The following is a 22,594-nucleotide window of genomic DNA, read 5'->3' as shown; positions in this document are numbered from 1 at the left end:
TGAATTTTAAATACTTTTAATTAAATTCCATTGAAATTAGGAAAAAAAAAAACACAAATAAGTTCAAGAAATATTTAAAAAGAAATGAATGATATGTCAGCAGTAAATTTGGGTTTTTCAAGCATTCATTTGTATTACAAATATTACAATTAATGCACCAAAAAAGGGAAAAATTGAAAAGGACCCGCATTTCTTATAGCACACCCTCAATATAAAGAACAGGATTTATAATATACATTTATACTCCTATGTACAACATCTAATAGAATTCAAGAATATAGAACATCCAGAACTGACTGTTCACACTGAAAACCTCCCCAGCCAGTAAGAAAGGCCGGCCCGGCACACAGAGCAAGGCCACAAACCCCCAATACCAGGTTCACGTACAACCCACAAGAACACAGAGGACCCTGTTCAATCCCAGTTGGCGAAGATCAAGACAAACAATATTTTAAAAGGAAAGGAAATCTTTCTGCTCCATTCTTGGCTTCTTTTCCATTTCACTTTACATATCAGTAAAGGCTGGGTGGTATGGACTGAATAGAGGGTGACTGACAGCTTCTAAAACAGACTTAATGGTGATAGGCAAGATGAATGCGATCCTGAATTCTGCACGGGCTCATATTTACTGGCATCACCTTTGTAATTCCAGAGGAACTGACAGCCAAAGTGCTCAAATCCTCTCCTTCACATCACCCTGAGTGCTGTATAAATCTCACCGAGATGAAGAGCACGAATCCTGAAAAAGCCTTGAGTAATCCTTTCGCCGCTCTGTGCAAGCAAAGAACCCAAATTACGCCTATTCCTACTACTGTAAATGGCACAATGACTTCACAAGAGAACCCAGTGTAAACCTACAGCATCTTCCCCGTATTAGCCAGCAATTACACACACATGTATTCCTATAGTGTCTGCTATAGGCAGAAATATACAGGCGAAACCTCATAACAATTAAAGGCGGCCATTTTGTATTAGATTCTACAGGTTGTGACCTTTACGGTCACAAAGATGCAAAGACATGATGGAGGAAAGTATTCATAGTAAACGGGCAGTAAAATAGCTAACCTCTGTTATTTGTAGTAGTCTGAAATTGGGTCAATAGGCCATTTCTGGTATTGCAACCCGGATCCATTGCATTGAGCAGGATTAAAAAGAGCCTGTGACGACCGATAAGCACCATAGAAATTATGGTGCGTCTAGGACATGGAATGTAGAGTCTACTTTTGACATTTTACCTGTTCCCTTGCAATCATCCCTGAAAATCGGGGTGCGGTCTCTCAGCATGACTCTTTTTCAGCCAGTGCATGCACACGCCCATAGAGAACAGTGTGCGCGCATGCGCACTGACCAAGCATTAACATCCAGGTGTAACAGCACAGGACCGGGCAAATATAAGCACAACACCAGACTCCATGTTCCTCGTCCTATACACGCTGTAACTTAATTAACGGTACTTATTGGACATAACAGGTTCCCTTCAAGATACAAAACCAGATCAAGTCCATGGACCGGAGTAGTGCTGTTTATCGAATCTCAGACAACCCCTTTATATAGGGCCACATTCACCCTGCTCCTGGAAGATACGTCAAACGTGTCCATAGGCAGCTGTTTACCCACCGAAGGCCAAAGGAGTGTTCTTTTAGTCTCCGTTAGCATATATTTTCTGCAGTATGGAATAGATCAGTGTGGTGCACAATCCTGCAAACTACACAAAAACCGGTTAGCACATGGCATACCTTTATTAAAAAGAAGGATGCGACTATACACTTTTTGTTTTCTGTAGCCTATGGGCGATGGATACTACTGTATGGCCACATACGCTGCAGGTATCTGTTGGGAAAATGTGTGTGAAATGACCCTTATACTGTAGCGGATAAGGAAATCAATTATGAGGCTATCCTTGGCATTCCTGTTAATTTATCAGTGTGTACAGAAAAAAAAAACCCTGGGGAATTACATGGCCATAGGACAAATATTCCCAATCGAATCCACGCTGCGGTATCTTTCCTCAATAGGGAGGGGTCTGTTTGACAAGAACATACATACGGAGAAGAACAAAATAATTGTAAGATTACGTTATGTTGCTTCTGTATAAGAGTGTCCTCAGTGTACAACTTGACCTTCCGCTTATTGACGGATTGGCCAAAATATCGCCATGTCGGTGGCGCCCTTAGCTGTAACGTGAAGGTTTCTGCCAGCGTAAATATGTTCTTACTAGGTGTTAATCAAGAGCGACTTCTTGCTACAGAAACCACAAACACAGGGCGGCTACAGTATCTCCAATATCCAAAATGACACAATTACTACTAATTTGCAGTTGACCTGCTGGAGATGAGCAAGACACGGTGGCTCTGCAGAAGAGGCGTCTGCGAGGCACGGATTTAACCAGTAGCAGGCTATCTCACTGTGAAGACATCTGTTGATTTAGCCTCAGGAGGTTCACGCTGCTTAATGCTTTTTGCCGTTTCTGTCTGGAAGTGGAAATATAGCTTCTGCTCTTTGCTTAAAAAGTCCACAGAGTAACATTTCAGTGTAATCAACAGTCCCTTATTTACATCAAACTAATTGGTACAAACCTGAATAGAGTACAGAAAAAGATCACTTAAATTAGTGCAAAAATCCCGTAGACACACACAAAACACACAAGTGCCTGAACCTGCATCCAGCTGCATTTAGAGACATCTCTACTTCATATGACTAAAAGGAACCGAACAGAAATGAACCACATCGAACGACTTTCTAAGCGGCTAACTCCGAAGACCAAATATGTAAGAAGGTTCCACACACACGGAAAAAAAAGTAGTATCCATTACGAGGATGTGAAAAACATACAAAAAGGCCACGACGACAATATGCGCAAAGAAACATGAACTTTAAATCAAAAATCAACTTTTTTTTTTCTTCATTTGGAGAATATGGGACTCAAATAAAATATTTAAAACAGAATTGTATAAATATGTGCGGAAACCATGCAAAACAACAAGTGAGCGAGAAAATGAAGCGTATCTGAGATCTCCTATAGTGGACGCCATGGAATATTCTGGGAATGCACCTAAACGAGAAATCCACCCTAAAAAGCAGATGTGATAAGCAGTGTTGAAAATTTCCAACATGCTCAAAACGGGGGTAGAACCTCTGATTTTGGAGCTGCCCCGGTTAAGGTGGATTTCTCCCTTAAAATTCCTACATTGTGGCATTTTCACCTTGCAAAGCTAAGTAACTCTGGGCCCAAATCTTTGCAAAAAATTAAAAATATAGATTTTTTTTCCTTTTTCTTCTATACACACACCATTGGAAAATTCATATATTTAAGGCCCTGTTCCCACAGATCCACACTTCATCCGGAAAGGACCCCGGGTTAAGAAAAGTTTAACTATACGTGGCTTCTTAAGACATAGCAACCAAGCATTGTTTAGTGTGCCCTCTGTTCCACTTCCCAGCAGTGAAAGTGCAACACAGATAGCTGCATTGTGAGGCAATGACATCCTTAATACCTAAATTGCCTAGCAAGAAGTGCTGTTTTGCTTCCTGCTTTTGTGGTCCCTGGTCCTTTGGTGCTGTTGCATCATTATGCTTTGCCATCATCCATATTAGAACCATAGTTGCATCATACCTCAGTGCCTAATGGATGGTTTGCTAAGAACCTGCTCAGGGGGGTCCTGCCCCGTCAGACACACATTACAACATTGCACATCTTTATTTAAAAAGGTATATTCACAGGTGCAAAGTCAAATATTTATAGATTTTTTTTCTTTCTTTTTAGATTAAAAACAGCTCTTTACTAGAGTTCAGTATAAAAAAGTGCTTCAATTGGAAGATTTGCTGACAGCACTGGCAGAGCGTCGAAGCTTTCCCGAAACCTTAGTTCTGGTGGCGCGGGTAAGTGTCGGAGAGGTGGGCTCTGGTGCTTCCGGTCCTGTGCTCACTGACAGATCAGAACTGGTACTTGAGGGGAGACCTAAAAAAAAACAAAAAGCAAGACATTGAGAGAATATTTCCTCTGTTGTGACAAGACTTTCATGAGAAAGACGAGCAAGTCCCAACAGAAAAATGTCCAAGTCAACAGGTTTACACAAATACTGGTAATCTGATAGCATTTCTTCAGGATGACTGATGATATTCAGCGTTGGATCACTTGCTGGGATCTTCACTGCTATACATTCTTTAAGACACTGTCTACGTAACATTAGCTTAAGCAGAAGAAAACCGCGGCTCCACTTTTTATATACCACGTGCTCGTAGATCTTTCTTAGAACTCAGCTACCAAGGTATTGTTCCTTCTCAGTATGGAAGCAAATTAGAGAGATGTTCTATACTCTGGACACTAATTACTCATTAGATGGGTCCCTTGAGAATAGGCAGACCATAAATTGGCCTCCTGTTTAGACCTCGAGTGATGAGCTGTAATCTGTGGGGAATCCAACTAGACAATCCCTTTAAAAAGGTAAGTTAAAAGGACATTCATGGTGACCGATGCATACATTTTATGAAAAGAGCTTATGAGCAATGGTGGACGTCCCTGGTGTTGGCAATAAAAGACAAACTCCAAACATAGTGCACAACAGACCTTTTAAGTGCTGACGAGAACTGTAGATGTAGGAACCAATAGCAAGCAAATTGAATCACTATTTTCAGACCTACTTAAAAAAAAAAAAAAATAGAAGCTGAAATCCGATTGGCTGCCATGGGCCTGTTCCCCTAATCTTCATAAATTGGGTATACCTACCTATAACCATACAATACCCTAACACAGTAACTAGTTGTCACCACACACCTATGTTAGATAGAGCATGTATCTTCCAATATAATGAAAAAAAGATCTGGTACCGTGTTAGCCAGTATGCAATATATATATATATATATATATATATATATATATATATATATATATATACACATGAACAGAGGCATGGCACAATCATAATGGTGTGGATAACACCGAACGTCACAGTCGCCAAAAATGAAACAATCACTTTTTTGTAAGAAGTGGTAAAACTGCTTTTAGGTTGGGGTCACATGGGATCGAAATCCCGTGGAAATCTCACAGAATGACCCCATGGAAATACCGCATCTTCAAAACCAGCGGCCTTCTCTTCCCATAGAGAGCAGCCACCGCGGAAAGAATTGACATGCTGCATCTTTGAATTCCGCGTGACATGGTAATTTCGGCGCGGCTTGGCAGAGCTCGTCCACTTTGCTGCTTTATCCCAGGATAAGAAGCCGCGGGCGGAATTTCTATGAAGAAAGTCTGCACGGAAATTCCGCGGCAACTACCCCCTATGGGAACCCAGCCTTAAGGCTTGTTCACAGGAGTGTGTTTGTGCAGAGTGTTACATTGATTTCAATGCGTTCATTCCCATTTACATGCGATCACGGGAAAAAAATAAATACACAGCATAACCTATCCTGGCATGCATTTGTGCACTACAAGAGCAAATTCAGATCAATGGGTTTGGGTAAATGTGCATGACATAGGCAAAAAAACTGGTTATTCGATGCGTGTATACGCACAAAGTCAATTTGACTGTGCTAATTTTTTGTGTGAGCAAATGTGCGGTGCATTTGCGTACACAATTAGACACCACAGTGGGCAAAATACGTGGTTGTAAGTGCATTATCGTCGCACTAACATGCGGCGTATATGCATGGCCGAAATGCGCTTACACCCGTGTGAACAAGCCCCAACAAATGGTAATGCATTCAGGAATAGCCTTGCTCCCTGAACCTACCTATTGGGGCCTAACTGTCCTACAAAAGAGCACCCTCCTATGAAGGAGCATCTGGCCGGAGCTTGTCTATTATGCCTGGCCCAACCTAACTCTCCAAACCAAGTACTTACCTATAGATGACCCACAACAGTAGCCCATAGAGGAAATTTACTAAGCCCCCGGCACACGATGTACCAGTTCTGCCCCAATACAGTTTGCTGTTGGAGTGCATCTATTGTGTGTACCATAGCAGTGGATGCTATAACATACAACACCCAGTAGAACAAAATTCTGCCCCCCCCCCCCCCCCCCATTAGAAACCGCATCACTTGCCAATATTTCTGCTTGGTATTGTAGCTCTACCCCATTCACTTGAAGAAGGATGAGCTGCAATACTAGACAAAGCCCATACAAATGGCGCCGCTTCCGGAAAAAGCCAACATCGTTTTTTTCCAATCCTGGACAAGCCCTTTAACAATCTGTACTGCTTTCTAGGAATATTTAGTGATGGAAGGAAGCATCTATCAATAACCGAAAATGAAAGCGATTTAACGCGTTGGATAGCACGAGCGCGCCGGCCTTCATTCAGCGTTTACCGGATTCAGCTGTTTACTTCGGCTCTGGTATCCAAATAAAGCATGAATCATAAAGACAATGACATCCCGCAGATCCCGGATGAGCCGCGGTTACGTGAGCCCGCACGCTGATATTGTAAACAATGACTTACGACGCAATTATTCCCCGAAGAGGAAGATGACTGAAGGTCACGTCAGAATTGCTCGTCTGAATGGGAGCAGATGAGGGAGCAGCTATTAAACACAACAAAAAATGAATAAAATTAAAACCTGTGTGTAACAAATCCTTCCCAGCACAATTATAACTGTGCACCAAGGAATTCAGAAATGTCTGTTGCAATCGAGGACTGTTGTTGCTTGCAGTTGGCGCACGGTCTCTCCGGGCAGTACGGTAAGAGGGAATTTAATTTCATCACTTACTCTCTTTATGCATCATCTTTAAATCATGAGATCCTGCCACAAACAACTGCACATGCATACATCTCCCCGCGAAGCGTCCAACACAATGGAGGGAAGTGATAATGAAGTGGATGCCAGTGGAAACGCTGCGCTGGAGAATACTAAAGAGATGCACAGATCCAAAAGCGCTCAGATCCCGAAATGCAGGATGTGCTGCGTAATTACCTGATTAATAATATAGTAGAGCACCGCTGCGGTTTATGGCTGGTTAAGGACAGATTCACAAAGGGCAATTACGACTGTCAGTTAGATGGCCACAACACCCGAAGGCTGGCGGTACTACTGAATGGAACGCAACCCTAGACTGATCGAAAGCCGGCCATAAACATGATAGCGGGTCGGTGAACGCGCGTTAGTCAGGTAGTTACACTGTCAAAAAATAAATAAATCGCGCCCCTAGGAGTAGTTGGCGTTTTGCTGCAAAACTTGGCATGCAGTTCCATCTCAGGCAGATATGCGAATGATTAGAGTTGTGGTGATTAGATGAACGGTCTTGTCACCGGAGGACCTATAAGTGGTTCCCCCCTTGTCCCATAAAAGTCTCTCAAAGGCTCCTTGTGTGTAGTGACCTCTTCTTCCACTTGTGTAGAGCTTGTTGGTCACTAGACGCCTCTGCGACGCAGAGAAGAGATGTCACCCCGTTACCAGAGTCTGAGAGGGACGCATTATTGGGATGTGAGAAGCAGGATGGTCTTATCAACGAATTGCCGCCACAGGGGACATTCTGACCAGACTGTTAGGACCAGTGAATGCATGAGGACACACAAGGCGATTGGGCTTAGGATGCCCTCGACATACCAGCAGTAGAGAGGATTGTCTGATTGTCAAACACACACCAGCAGCTCCAACTGTTTCATTGTCCGCCATCCACAGACAGGTTACACTATCATTACACTCCTGTCTCTATCGGAATTATTTTCAGGCGCTTGGTTCAAGGACACTTGGTCTCCCAGCGACCATTATATTTGAACCATGTTCGTGTCTGGAGACCAAGGGGCGAGCGCCTCAGTCCAGCCTTTGCTGCGGAGCGGCACACTGCCCCACCCACTGCTGGTGTGATAGTCTGGGGGTCCATCACATACAACAGTCTGTCACCCCTAGTAGTGGTACGAGGGACAATGACAGCTCAGTGATATGTTCAGGACATCCTGCAGCCACATGTGTTCCTCTCATGGCGGGGTTTCAAGAGACATTTCCAAGCAGGAGGATGCTCAGCCACACACAGCAAGGATGTCACAGGGATGTCCCCACAACATTGCTACACCTCTGTGGCCTGCCTGGTCGCCAGATTTATTGCCAATAAAACATGTATGCAATCATCTGGGATGCCAAATTCAACTAGAGCCTCCATGTCCAGCTGTATCACATCTTGTATACAAGCTAGAGGCGATACAACAGGGTACTAGAGCCTCTATGCCGCCCGTATCACATCTTACATCCAAGCTAGAGGCGGTACAACAGGGTGGTAGAGCCTCCATGCCGGCCTGTATCACATCTTGTATCCAAGCTAGAGGTAACATAGTATGTAAGGCCGAATGAAGACAGTGTCCATCTAGTTCAGCCTTTTTATCCTCCTATGTTGTTGATCTAGAGGAAGGCAAAAATCACATCTTATATCCAAGCTAGAGGTGGTACAACAGGGTACTGGAGCCTCCCTACAAGGGCTCAGTTTTCCACAATAAATTCCCCTTTTGCTCTGATATTGTAATCACTCATTTATAACAATTTTACAATTACATAGACAGAGTTTAATTACATTCTGACAACTTGTAGGGAAGGGATTTTTTTTTTTTACAAAGAATGCATTTCACTTGAATCTACCTTAAAGCTGCTGTCATATGGGCGTCACAATCGGGCGAGATTTGTCCGTTGAGACCCACAAATTCTGCACAAATATGAACCCTATTCTTTTGAATGGGGTCCATACACACAAGTGATGTTTTCTGGCATGGCACCACGATGTGATGCTATGCAGGAAACAAACTGCAGTATGCTCTATCTTTTGTGTGTGCTCTCGCATCGCATCGTCCATTGTCTGCAATGGGGCCGGCGGCAGCATCGCACAACTTGCTAGGTGCACATGTTGAAAACAATGGGAGGATCGCCGCGAACCTCTGCTGCGGCAGCAAATAGATTTTTCCCTGAAATGATGCAAGGCGGTTCTGCCTTGAAAACAGCTTGCATCAACCGGGGAATTCACATGGTGGCGAGTGGATGTGGGATTCACGGCCCTATATTGTGTTCGCTTATGTGAAATTAGCGTAAGTGTTCACACTTAAGGCGAGAATGCAAGTTTTTTTTTAAAGTAGAGACTAGGATTTACACAAGGAAGATTGTATCTTTACATCTTTGTAAGGCAATTGGGAAATCTCCTAAATTTAGGTGGCCCACAGGGGTCCTGGTACTGCAGCTTTAATACAGATGACAAACAGCGCCCTTACTATTAAAGGGGCTCCTTATTTTTTTAAGCTTCTGGCAATTCAATATATGTCTGAAAATAGTATTCTCGAGTTCCAGGATTAGAAATGTAAATAAACGGTCTATCAGAATATTGAAGCAGAGAAACACGAAGCCTGAATGCACAAGGGCCAGCGCTCTATGCCATCCCCGCTCAGTGCCCGAGCTACAGTAATGTCACAGTACGACTCCTGAAACAGAACTGTGGCTAGGCGTTACTTCACTGAGGCGGACTGTGGCGCCCCCTCCCACTTATACCGTCAGCTTAACTAAATCTGTCCCGCCTTCCCAATAAAATGTAACACAGTAAGCATAGCGCATGTCCACATATACTGCTATACCACGATCCACAATACACACATACATTACAAACACATATTACACACATAGAAATATACACTGCACATACTAAATAGAGTTTTCCAGGCCGAGCTGGCGGTGGGTGCAGGGCTACACTGGGGATGAAGTGGAAGCCGCTGCTCCGCTCTATGCAGTGGACGGCACTTGTAATTGCAGGCACAGCTCCCATTTATTTCTCTCTGCTGTCAAAGGCTGCGACAACCGACAGCCGGTACTCAGGACATCCAGTGGTGTCAGTAGCCTGGGAGGATATCAGGCTGCTAACCTCCAGTGTATCAGAGGTCTTATCTGGGGCTACAATGGTTTATTACTTATATTCCTATGCAAATATGTGTTTGGACAATAATAAAGTGAAATCATCTGCTTTTACACAGAAATATCATTGTTCAAAAAACCCCGTTGCATCGTGTATATTTGAACAATAATCATTCCGTGTAAACAGGGTCAACGACTGGATGATGAATGAGAATGGTTCATGGTATGTAGGTATGAAAATCCTTGCTCGCTTGTTCAAAGATCGTTGCGTGTAAACCGCGAACGTGTAGTCGGTGTTTACATCACTGCTACTGAACAAGTTCTCTGCCTGTATAAACCAGCCACACCGCTGAACGAGTGACTCTGTCATTATTTGCTCCTTCGTCCGTAAAAGAAGGTAAACTTAATTTGTAAAATCAGCAGATTTGACTTCATCATTGTGCTGCAGCCACCTACTTGTACAGGAACGTAGCTGATGAACTCTGCTGCAGCCCCGGCTAAAAGATTTTATAAGAATTGTGGATTGATGACTGATCTACTCCCTGGGTAGCGGCACTGCTGCATCCGCTGGGTACCGGCTGTCGCAGCCTTGACAGTAGAGAACAGCTCCCAATCCCGCTGTGATGGAAGCTCAGACTGGGCATGTACGGCACAGCTGCTGCAAGGCACTGCCCTGAAAGCAATGCAAGTTGTGACGCCTCATAAACATGCCAAGTACCAGCCCATGTGTATGGGGCATGACTGGGCACATGTTGTACCCAGAACCTGGCGCTTCTGAGACAATGTAAGCTATATGATGATTAGTGCGTGGAGGCAGAATGGGGGATTGGCGAATTTGGGCAATAGTTGGGCCACCGACAGGGTACTAAGCAAGAAATTGCACACTTGTTGGAGTCACTTGATTTTTAGCTCACCTAAAAATCGGCCCATGTATACAGGCAATCGTTCATAGACGGGATGGTCGGTAAGAGATCTGTGGCGCGCTCCGCCTGCATTCACTGCACGACTTTTACTCGTGTGGAAGCAAGAGAGTGATAGCCGTGGGCAGCTTATGAGCCCAACCGTTGTCCCGTGTAAAGGTCCCATTAGTCCTGCATGATGACATCACTGCGTGCATTCTTAAGGTTGTGAGGCCACATCTCGGCCGATCCGTTGGGGCTTTTCAGTGCAGTTTCCACACTGAATATATGTGACAATTTACAGCACAGTACATGTAGATGGAGTATTCAGGGATTTCTGTATTTTGGGGAATTATTCAGATTTTTTGGATCCACAGCATGTCCATTATCTTGCTAACTGTTATGGATTTTCAATAAGGTGGTCATCCTTTTACATGCATCCATTTCAATGGGATGTCCGTGTAATTCACGGCCAATATGGGCTCTTTAGAATGAGAGACACTCTTTGTAGCTGCTCTAAGGTCTGGCTTGTGGATGTAGGTCCCGTCTAATAATTCAGAAGTCCCTAATAGGGGCTCAAATGAGGTTTCTAAAAGTAACCAAATTATTTAGCCATCATGTTCGTGTAGACAAAGCCTGAAAGAAGTCTGTGGAAATGGACACTATTGTTTATATTGCAAATTCTAAGATAATTTCTCCCTATTTGCTACATAAAAAAAACACAAAATCAATATATGAGCATGCTTTCACAGTTTAGTTCTATGCTGGCAGCCATACATAAACCAAAAAAGTCACCCAAATGGGAAATTGAAAGGTCATTACCTGCCACCCACATTCACAGTGAGGATTAGATGCTCCAAACAACAGAGTATTTATGGAGCCCCTATTCACCCAACCCTCTTCCTTCTGTTCACCACTAAGAGGTCAGCAGATCATTGTCAGGGGATTTAACTGGATGCAATTATATCATTATTCCAAAGAATACGTCTTTGCAATCTAAAACTCAACTTGCTCATAGATAATCGAATGTAAATTGTACCCAATGATCTCCAAGAATGAGGTTTTGCAGCCACCAATATAACCATTGTCACTGGTTTTACTAATGGCCAAAACTGTCTGGTATGTGGCTAATCACCCTATTTTTTCTTATGTAATTTGGATTTTCTGTTGTGGTAAGAAAATACTACACAACTACGTTCAGAATTGAGACTTGGACCAAGTCGTACTAAATGTATACTATCCTGCCATGCCAAATGCACAAGAATCGAATAGTATTTATTTACATATGTTAATACTTAGTGGGGCTCCTTTGGCCCTAACGACTGTGGATACTCGCCATGGAATACTTTCTACTAACGTCTGATAAACTTCAGTTGTTATTTCCCTACATTCACCCTGCAAACATCTGGCGAGTTCTCTTAAAGATGATGGATGTTCTTATCTCCTGACCCAACCTTCCAGTTCGTCCTAGACATGTTCAGTAGGGTTCAGGTTGGGAATCTGCGCAGCCGGTCCGATTGTGGAACATCCATATCCTCAAACCAATGTAACAGTGTTAGATTTGTGACAAGCCATGTTGTCTTGTTGGATGTATGGCTAACCATTCCCAGAGTGTTATCAGAATAAAATCGGCAGCACATTATATAGAATTCCAAGGCACACCTCCATGTTCATAGTTCTTGCCACTTACAACCAACAGACCAAGACCATGCCACGTAAAACATCCCCATAACTGTTAGCACAACACACTCAGGCAGAAGTTGTCCCCAGGCATCTTCCACAACAATGTACGTCCATCTGATTTGAAGATGGAGTAGTGCAATTCCTCATCCCATAGAACGTTCTTCCATTGCTCAAATGTCCAATGACTAGACTCTGCTCCACTGTAGATGGACCAATGCATTTTCTTTGAGAGAACTCACCAGACGTTTGCAGGATAAATGGAAGGCAATACCAACTGAAGTATATCAAATGTTAGTAGAAAGTATGTCATGGAGAGTATCTGATGTCATTAGGGCCAATGGAGCCACACTAATTATTAACATATGGTAATAAATACTACTATTGATTCTTGCTCAATTGTCCAATTACTTTTGGTAGGATAGTGTAATTGTAGGGGATAAGACAAAAGCTAATAGTTCAGTGTAGTCTGTATATAAAATAGACGCCCTACTGAAAACCACAAGTGTATTAGTAGGAGTCAAGAATCTTGCAATCATATAACCAAGTCCACCAACCACTAGCTAAAACACTCAAACTAATCTATTGCTTGAAAGTGTACCTACTATCATATCATTCTCCCCTCTAGGGTTACCTTCTACGACAGTGCGTGAGCGCCCCACAGTTATCCCAATGACCATCGCTCCTCTGCTTTCACACAAGACCAATAGTCGTTCAGTGGACGGAGGTGGAGCGCGCTGGAGAACTCTTCCAGCCCACCCACCTCCATTCACTGTAAACAGGCAGGCAGTCATTCAAAGATGATCTGCCGCCTGTTTACATGGACCGATAGTTGCTTGGTTTTTAAGTGAGCTAAAAATTAAGCGACTCCAATAAGTCAGCAATGTCTAGCTCAGTGCCCTTCTAGTAGCCATGTGTGCATGGCCTATCACCAAAAATGGCTGTTTCCATCGTTTATTCAGGCTATAATCACCCAATATAAGTACCTTTCATGTAATATAAAATGGCCTTAAACACTGTACTTTCAACAATATCTGTAGAACACAAGCGAATATAAGAAACTTTGTAAATAACTTTTTTGCGAAAAATTCCATTGTAATGCTCTTTTTCCCATGTGGTGGTGGTGCAGGGGAACTGATCACTCCCTCACCGTTTCTAGGTGATTATTTGGGGTCTCAACCAGCAACAGAATTGTTGATCAGTTATTTGTCAAGAGATCCTCTCCCAAACAAAGATTGTCCATCTTAGCTAAGCCCCTTCATTCCCTCTCAAAGTAGCACATTTGGGTCAGTTCTTGACGGTATTATTGTATCTTGACACCACCAGGAAGTCCTGGTGGAGTAAAGATTGACAGGGGGTTGCCGTCCCCAGCACCTGATTGGCTGGACAGCTGGTTGGCCTGTAGGTCCTGGAAGGCCACTAATGCTTCACAAGCGCGGAGCACAAGAGTGGACTGCGGCAACATTGTGAGCGGTGACTGGTGGAGTGGCCCTCATGGAACACAATGTGAGCGGTGAGCAGGGGAGTGGCTATCATCTAGCACAGAGGCGGGGGGGGGGGGGGGGTGGCGTGAAGCGGACCGGCGGCTCCTGGGGCGCAGCAGAGAGGCGCTGGGCAGCTACCTGTCCTGGTGGCGGACCACGAGTGGGGCCTACGGCAGCATTGTTAACGGTCTGTGGGGGAGCGGAGGTGAAGGAGCACACAGGATCGGGGCGGCACGAAGCTGACAGCCGAGACGCAGCAATGAGGCGGCGGCTGCCCTGGAGTTGCAGCGTGTGCATTGATGGGTGCCTGCCCTGCAGCCTTACACAGAGTAGATTCTCTTCTTAGGCTTACATTATTACATGTTAATGCTGCCATGGTACAGCGTTAACATGGCAGCATTTACAGCTGATAATATAAGGCTAAGAACACAACCAAGTCAGGCTAAGGCTGCAGGGCAGGCACACATCAATGCACACTGTGCTGCTAGGACCTTCCTGCCTTGACCCTATCAGGAGCTAGGTGTGCCTTCTGTCAAAGCTCTAGCTTCCGGTAGTGTGAAGATACAATAATACTGTTCTTGACTGCCTATAGACATGCCTGGTAGTGAACGGGGTAAAACTTGTGGTAAGAAAGTGGTTAAAGAGACTCTCACCATCTTTTTCCACTCATCTCTAAGGGCAGACTTAGGTAGTGTCTGTCACACTGATTACAATAACATCTACACTGTGGAAATGTGCAGTAGTTTTGGAGAAACTTTCATTTTACTTACGCAGCACATGCACAGAGGACTACTTAAAGTATTCCAGGATATTCATGAGCTGCAGCTACCTCCACCCACCCCACCCTGATTGACTACTGAGCATAGAGAGAGCTGCCAATCATTGGCTGGGGGGCAGGGTGGGAGTGGCTAGCTGCAGCTCATGAATATGTAGGACTAGTTCTGTGTCTGGCTACTATTAATAAAATGCAAGTTTCTCCCAAACTACTGCACCGATGCAAACATATCACTGTAATCGGTGTGCCAGGCATTGCATTATGATGCTCTCAGTGAGGGTTGCAAAAAGATGGTAACAGAGATTCTTTAAATAGATGCCCCAATTTAAAATTTGTCCTGGTGACAAAATATCTGTATACATAAGTAAATAAGTAAAACAGTAACAGAAAAATCCTACAATGAAAGTACACAGATGTAAAATCTATTAACAGGTCTGCATAGATCCGCATGTTGGGACGCTTTGTGAAATTCTACACTTTATAAAATATATATCTGAATTGCAGAAGGATTTTTTTTACCATAATACAACAGACAAAGTAAAATGTATAATATGATTAAAAAACAAGGAGATTAGCGAGAAAAAAAAAATAGGAGGCGAGGAGAAGACAAAAATCTAATTCACTGATATTTAAAGAAAACGGTTCTGTGAAAAAATGCAGATGCTTGTTAGTCTGGGGTTAGGAATGAAAATTCTTTATCCTTTTTTTGTTCCCTCGGGGCATGGAGATAGGGGGAGGGAGAGGCTTTTTGTATCATATGTTCCTGCAGCTAAACAGAATGGCAGATGGTCAAATTAATACAAATTCAGCCAATTGGGCAGGCTCAAGCCGTATTCATGCAAGCCATTCAACAATACTGCTCCTGTGCATAGAGAGAACAGTCCAAACAGGCAGGACGGTGTAAAGGCAGCCGCACCTAAGTGCTTACAACACTCACAACATTCCATTAGCCCGAAAAACTTTACACATTCCATCAGTCAAAACTTTCTTCTGGCAAATCTTTAACTATGCAATCAACCTTGAAGCTTCTTCTGAAGCATCTTGATTGATAGAGAGACAGCAGCTGCACAACGAGCAAGTAATAACCACAGAAGATAAAGCCTTTCATACAAATATTGTAATTCCACTTGCAAGCTGCCTGGCACGAACTCTAATTACTTGGCCTTTTTCTTGTAATGAAACTTTGAAGGTCTGTTTCCACACCAAGCTGTAAACCAATTAACCCGCTTTATTCCAGACAGGGTGTTCTAATAGTGACTGCAAGAAGGCACTAGAAGAAATATTAATCATCAGTGCAAAGCAAAGCCAACAAAACTAATTAAGCAATAAAGGAACCTCAAATTAAAAAAAAAATCAAAGATCTAATTATTTGTTCAATAACAATTAACTTAACTATTTCTTATTATATTTATATTATTATATGGAATGAGCGCCTTCTACAGTGACATATACATTGCTATGGCATTGAAATAGACTCAAACCTTCAATAAAATTAGGAGAAATGTTGATTTTTTTAGTCTTTGTAATTAACAGAATATTGGGACAAACAAGGTAGATTTAAAAGCCAATATTCCCAACATTGAAAATTAGGAAGACAGAAATTAACACAGCAGCAATGTGCAAATAGCAATGAATGAAAGCGTGAACGTGCGGGGGCAAACTCCCAAGAAGCCAGTGGTTGTGAAAACTCTTAGGCCCTTTTACACGGAATGAATATAGTTAAAAAAAAACAAACAACTAAACCTGAAAATGTTGGATTGTGTAAAACTGAACGATGATCGTTCAGTGTAAGTACGGCCAATGATTCTTGTTAATTTGGGGATCAGATGTGCTCCAATCCTTGGAACAGACTCCTGAAAGACCAACTATCAAGTGAATGATGAAAAAGTTTAAACAAATATCTGCGCGTGTAAACTGAGGTCATTTCAAAGCAAACGACTCAGTCATCATTCGCTTGTACTAATGATTTCTCACTCCGTGTAGATGGACCCATACCGGAGTAATGTTATTTTGTGGTTTATTTACTTTGTCCACTTTCCTTAGCCTGCTCTCACACCGATGCTTTTTTTCGCAATTTTAATGGATAGGCACTCGATCACGGCGCTTTCCAGCACTGCGATTTTCGAGCGGAGTCTGTTCTATTTTTCGGCGTTTAGCGCACCTCAACAATGACGGCGAGTGCTAAAAGCCGGGCATCACATACTGATCAAGGCAATGTTCGAAAAAGCTTTTTAATAAAGATGACTTCTTATGCCACGGAGCCAAATGTTGCTGCTCACTGGTTTGGGGACAATGTAGGTGGATTCAAAATGTGCAAAAGCAAAGCCAATTTCTGAATTGACAAACATCCAGAATGACATAAAAAGATAGAAGCACTCTTCAAGTTTGTAATGCACCTTATAGATGTTCAATGTGGGCGCCATTAGTGACACTGGACAATCTAAAAAGAACACATCTCTGCTGCAAAACAGGATATGCGGAGATGTTTTTGGGCAGAACTGGACTATCGATATGACATCTGCTGTGTCACCAACTGCGCCACAAGAACTATCTGTAAGATGCAATAAAAACTTGAAGAGTAGTTCTATCTATTCATGTCACTCCAGTTGTTTATTTATGTATGAAGAATTTATCTCTACTTTTGCCCCATTTTTTACGAATCCCCCTGTATTTAAAACAAGAATTATAAATGATAGTCTCCTACTAATTGTGATGGCTAGTGTTATGGCTCCAACTGGCACAAGTGATGATAATGTGTATCAAACCTAGCATTATTAAGCGTATACAGTAATTAGATGGCACCTCGTGCCTCCATCTTCCTTTCTAAAAATCCTTCACGACTAGTAACACCCTTATAATTTCCAGTGAGAAACACAATTTTATGCATCGCTCCTCATAAGGGAGGAGATTTAGTATGCACTCTTGTTTCTTAGCATTCCAAGGAATAATTTAGCGTCCACCCCCCTTTCCCTTGAGGTTACAGCTTTAGTTCTGATCATTATGCCTTAGACCAGGCTTCCTCTGCGTCCTTCATTATATACAACAAGTATGCTGTCACTATCTTTCAGTCCTACTGCTGAATTGTAAATTGCCCAGACAAACAAGCAGAGCCAAGGAGCCTGCAAAGGTCACACCTGGCGTGTGGCCAGCCTGCTCCCTGCTCTGTACACCATTCCCTCCAATCTCTAGGTTCATAGCACTCAATGATTCCTCTTCTTTTGTCTGCCTTTCCTCTCCCAGCTGTTCCATTCAGAAGCCCAATCTGCCCTCCCCCAGGAAAGAAAAAAAAAACGAAAAAAAAAAAAAAAAGGTACTTATTAAGTTTAGCTAACTCAAAGGGCTATAGTAGCACAGCACGTGCCGATTCTTATCTGTGTATCTCCAGATCCTATTCTATGCTTCTTAAGCTTACAGAGGCAACGAGAGAGAGGCAAAAGAAAAAGTAAATGGATTTTAACTCCCATTGGCGCCCCTGCAGCAATTCAAACAAAAGTGCAAAGCAACAAAGACATGTTCCAGTATGGCAGGTGCTGGTGTCAGATTCCGCCCCAAGCAAACAGAAGCGGGAGAAAAAAAAAGGAAAAAGAATGTGCCTTTCCGTTGAAGCTCAGACATGCAGGGGCAGGGGGAATTACTAATGGTGCGCAGTTATTGTCAGTGCCACTACAGTCAGGTGTTCATTCCCAATAACACTTGTTTCAGAGAAGCTTCTCTGGGAATTTGTTTTCTTTTGATTGAAAGGGAATTTTTTTTTTGCAGTCTTTGGAGCCCCCATTACAAGCCACATAATAAGAGCAGATTAGTAAAAGAGAAAAGCCACAGTGAAACAAGCCAGGGTTACCGGTGCAGCCTACTATTAGTACAACGTCTTACCTTCTTCATAACCGTTAAGACTTTTTTTTTTAATCTAAAAGAAAGGAAAGAACAGAGAAAAAAACAACAACAAGGAGTAAGTACAACACAAGCTGCATCGGAGCATGAGCCATAAGCCTTTTATGTTGGGTCGTTAATCTAGAGCGGCTACATTGTGCGATGAAGATACAAGTGCGGGTAACGCACAAAGGTAGCCGATCTATTAGGTAAGAATGCAACCTACAGGACTGAATCACTAAGCCACCTGGTCACTGGCCCCCGATATACAGAACGACAGGCAGGAGGGCTTAATTACTAAGGAAAATGTGACAGTTTTCTGGTGCAAACTGTACCAAGCTGCTCATCTTGTAAAGAGTTTGGAAGGTAGAATTTTAGCAACGAGCAACTATTTCTCTGCAAGGAAAAGATGTAGTTACATTAAAAAGTAGTTATAGATACAACTGCAAATCTGTTTTTGGAGACAGACTGTAAAGTACTTTTGAGTATCACAAATACAAGGTCCAGCATTTATCTTAAGGACACGTAAGGGTATGTTCACATTTGCGTTCAGGGATTCAATTTCCTTACTCCACTATGGGAATGGGAAAGGGGAATCACCTGGCCTAAAGCACCCGCTGGGTGACGAAACCAAATGGACCCCATTGACTGTAATGGGGTCCGTTCAGTAGTTTGGAATTTTACCTGATGAAAGTAGGACTTTTTCGTCCAGCAGATATGAACATACCCTTTAAGGTCACACTTACCTGTTGCCATTTTTTTTTAATAGGCTGTGCAAAACACTTCACAATGACCATACTATCCGTAATAGACCGTGACAATCATGGGGTCTCTGATGGGTCAGGTGAAACGCTGGACCCCCAGGGAATGAGCAATCTTTTAGGACTCCATCTACAGAAGAACTTTCAGTACTTTAGCTTGTAAGTAGTAAACAGGGTGGCATTCTGCAGGGAAACGGATGGAATTGGAGAGCTGGGGGTGGAGGCGCATTGTTATTTACAGGAGGCGGCTTCTGGCTGTTATTCTTTTTTCATTAAGCATTATAGCGCAGAAAAAAAAAGATAACTCCTTTCAAGTCAAAAGGATTAGTTTACATCCTAGAACGCAATACCATAATCCTTCATAATTACAAGCAAACCCACAGGGAAGACCAACGTTCTGCACTGGTCACATTCTGCTGGGGTTGTTTATTTCAGATTTCAAGTTGTCACATATTCAGAAGCAAATTCTTAAAAAAGTGATAATGCACATATTTAATCCATAGTTCTAATGCCCCGATATTAGCTTCATGCTCTACCTGCTTACACTGCAAGGACGGTCATTGAGTGCTCAGATATACAATATTTACACTTCCTACATGCTATAATACATGATTATACAAGCTTAAAAACTGCAGAAACTACAGAAAATGCCAACTGCACAGTTGGCTTACCGATTTACAAAAAGGTGAAAGCAAGTGTAAATATTTAGAGTCTATGCTGAGATACGATCACTTGAAGTTAGGGAGGTTTCACATCTGCAATGGAACCGTCGCAGAGCCGGCACAAAATACCAAAATAAGAAGTGCTGCATGCAGCGTGTTCTCTTCCGGTGAAATGCCAGGCAGCTGAGCGGAAACCAAATGGATCCCATTCTAGTCAAAGAGGTCCTTCTGCTTCTGTCATAAGATGGACCACTACGGCCAAAGGATTCCCCTCTCCAGCTCTCCGAACGAAGCAACAAACTGGAATCCCCACCGCAGATGTGAAACCACCCTTGGTTCCATACTCGTTAGACTACAGTTTGTCTGCATCTTGTAACTTCAGAAGGACTGGTAGACTCCTATGTATATCGGGGTACCTCTACTTTCACCAGATTGTTTGAGGAAAGAAGCACTGGTCACATTGCATTTCAATGCCTGATTCTTTTGTCCTCCCTGGAGATAAGCTGCTGCCAGAGGGTCTGGCTGAGGCTTTCTCCACTGTTCCCAAACGACCGCTTGGCCAGACTGAACAATCATGTGTATGGGGGTTTCAGGAGAAGGAGCTGTCCGCTGAATAAATATTTAACTGACAGCTATTACAGGTATATGGGCACCTTAAAACCGCACTACTGAGTGTTTGGTAACATTCCCTGTCCCAATTCATAAAGTCACTGTATTTGTAAAGTGTGAGGGTGCGTATTACAGCAGATTTTATTTACCGAATTACTTTTTAACACTACAGTAATGTATGGTTATGGCTGAATGGACACAAAGTTAAAGTTAGAAATTCTATAAAAGTTGAAAGGCTACTAAAAAAATAGGAAGCAATTTTGCAATAGGTCTTTATTAAAAACTTCCTACTGCACTGTATCTACAACTCCGATGCAGATTGTGTCTTTATGGTAACAGACAGTCTGTTTAGTGCAATTCTACAGACTTATTTAAAATTTATCTCCCTACATTTGTTGGGATAGCAAGAAAAAGAAGAGATAGAAGGGAACATGTCTGCAGGATCAGACTACACAACATTTGTTTGCTGTCTGTTACCATGGAGACACGTAGGTCAAAATAGGAGCTGCGGAGACTAAATGGTAGAAATTTTTTCTTTAATTACAACCCAATTAAATGGCTTTATTTTCCATTTCAGATGAATTGAAAGCCTAAAAAATTGGTTGCAATGGTGTTCATGCTGTAACCTTTAAGAATGCCTGATCATGTGAGATAAATATTAAGGGGCAAGACAGAAGAAATTACCAGCGACTAAAAACACAACATTGCATCTTAAAACTCAATGACCGTGAAGCTGCGGTTTTGCGTCTCTTTGATCAAATCCTGCAAATCAGGGAAATTCTAGTGGAAACCCATCTGCTGCTTGCAGGTGTACAGAGACTTGGCAAAATGTTGGAGCCCCAAACAAAGCCAAAGTTGCGCAGGAACGGCCAAAAAAAGAACAATATAAAATGCTAGTGTGCCAAAGTCGCAGTCCAGATCTCGATCGAATTGTGAATTTGTGGCTGGACAGGAAGGACGAATGTTGATTCTCCACATGTGGAAAGCGATTGGAGGCCTAGCATAGACTATAATTTCTGGTTGTGGTGCGAGAATTACAATGGCAATGTCAGTTCCTTTAGAGTAGTGTTGGTTTCCATTTGATCAATGACAGCTTATGGTTATATCTGAATGTCTGGAACGTAGTGGTGTGAACCCAGGCAAAGGTGTATCCAGTGCCCGAGAGGCTGCATTAAGCCAACGCAAGGTCTTCTATCCCCTACACAAAAACCATGGGCAAGTAAATCATATATTACTGCAAGGAACAACAGTACGACCAAAGAGTCAAGTGAACAAATTGCTTATCTCCCTTAGCAATACGCGGCCGGGATTCAGCATACCGATAGTACACTGCTCAAAAAGAGGAGAACAGAGTTTTATGAGGACAAAAAAAGTGTCCTGTTGTAGGAGGGCAAGCAAGTCCTTTGATGGATGAGAAAAAAGAAGCAGCCTGAAAGGTTTGGAAAAGGGAATGTTTGGGGTGGACAAAGAGAAAAGGTGAGGAGGGGGAGAACAGATGTAGGCACAGAAGGGGAGAAGATATCTAGAAGGGAAAAGGACACAATAGGTCAGAAATGAATGAGGGCAAGAGGGAGGGGGGCTGGAAGGAGTAACAATAGCGTGAAGGGGAACTGACACTGAACAAGAGATCCACTGGGACAGGGGGTAGCAGAAGTCATATTGCTGACGGCTGGAGAGATGAGCAGATGAATTGTTTTACTAGGACATATTAAATTCTTACTTGACTATAGAAAAAGTGCATCAGATGATATTATATGTAAATGTGCATACATACACATTCATTAGATATAGCCTCATGGAAATGAACTATAAAGGAAATTTAATTTTGTGAATGATTTATGCTGAATGCTATACAGTGACTGAATCTGAAGCAAGGATCTCTATAGAATAAATGCATGGACATGCTAGAAGTGAAAGAATGATATATAATTAATCTCCAGCATCCTCCCTCCCTGCCCTCCGCTCCAGACGCCAGCCCACCCTCAAGCTATGACAGCTGTTAAGCAGGGCTCCTCTCCGCCCCGGACAGCACTGGAGATG

The 22,594-nt window shown here is 42.8% G+C and overlaps 1 protein-coding gene across 2 annotated transcripts in view; it reads right to left on the bottom strand.

Moving 5' to 3' along the window:
- Positions 1 to 22,594, bottom strand: part of RALGAPA2 (Ral GTPase activating protein catalytic subunit alpha 2) — a 280,005-nt gene continuing 257,411 nt past the window's right edge. Inside the window, exons 39-40 of one of the 2 annotated variants that reach the window (XM_066595758.1) lie at positions 18,526 to 18,559; positions 3,822 to 3,958 (exon numbers count right to left, since the gene is read on the bottom strand). In XM_066595758.1, the coding sequence (XP_066451855.1) occupies positions 18,555 to 18,559 (5 nt within the window). In that variant the 3' untranslated portion in view covers positions 3,822 to 3,958; positions 18,526 to 18,554. Of the gene's footprint in view, positions 3,959 to 18,525; positions 18,560 to 22,594 lie in introns of both variants that reach the window. The other variant, XM_066595757.1, reaches the window with a different exon arrangement.

This window comes from Eleutherodactylus coqui, chromosome 3 (assembly GCF_035609145.1).
Source record: "Eleutherodactylus coqui strain aEleCoq1 chromosome 3, aEleCoq1.hap1, whole genome shotgun sequence".
Taxonomy (NCBI): domain Eukaryota; kingdom Metazoa; phylum Chordata; class Amphibia; order Anura; family Eleutherodactylidae; genus Eleutherodactylus; species Eleutherodactylus coqui.
The sequence above is the reverse complement of the archived record's forward strand: the minus strand, read 5'-3'. Positions and strand labels throughout refer to the sequence as shown.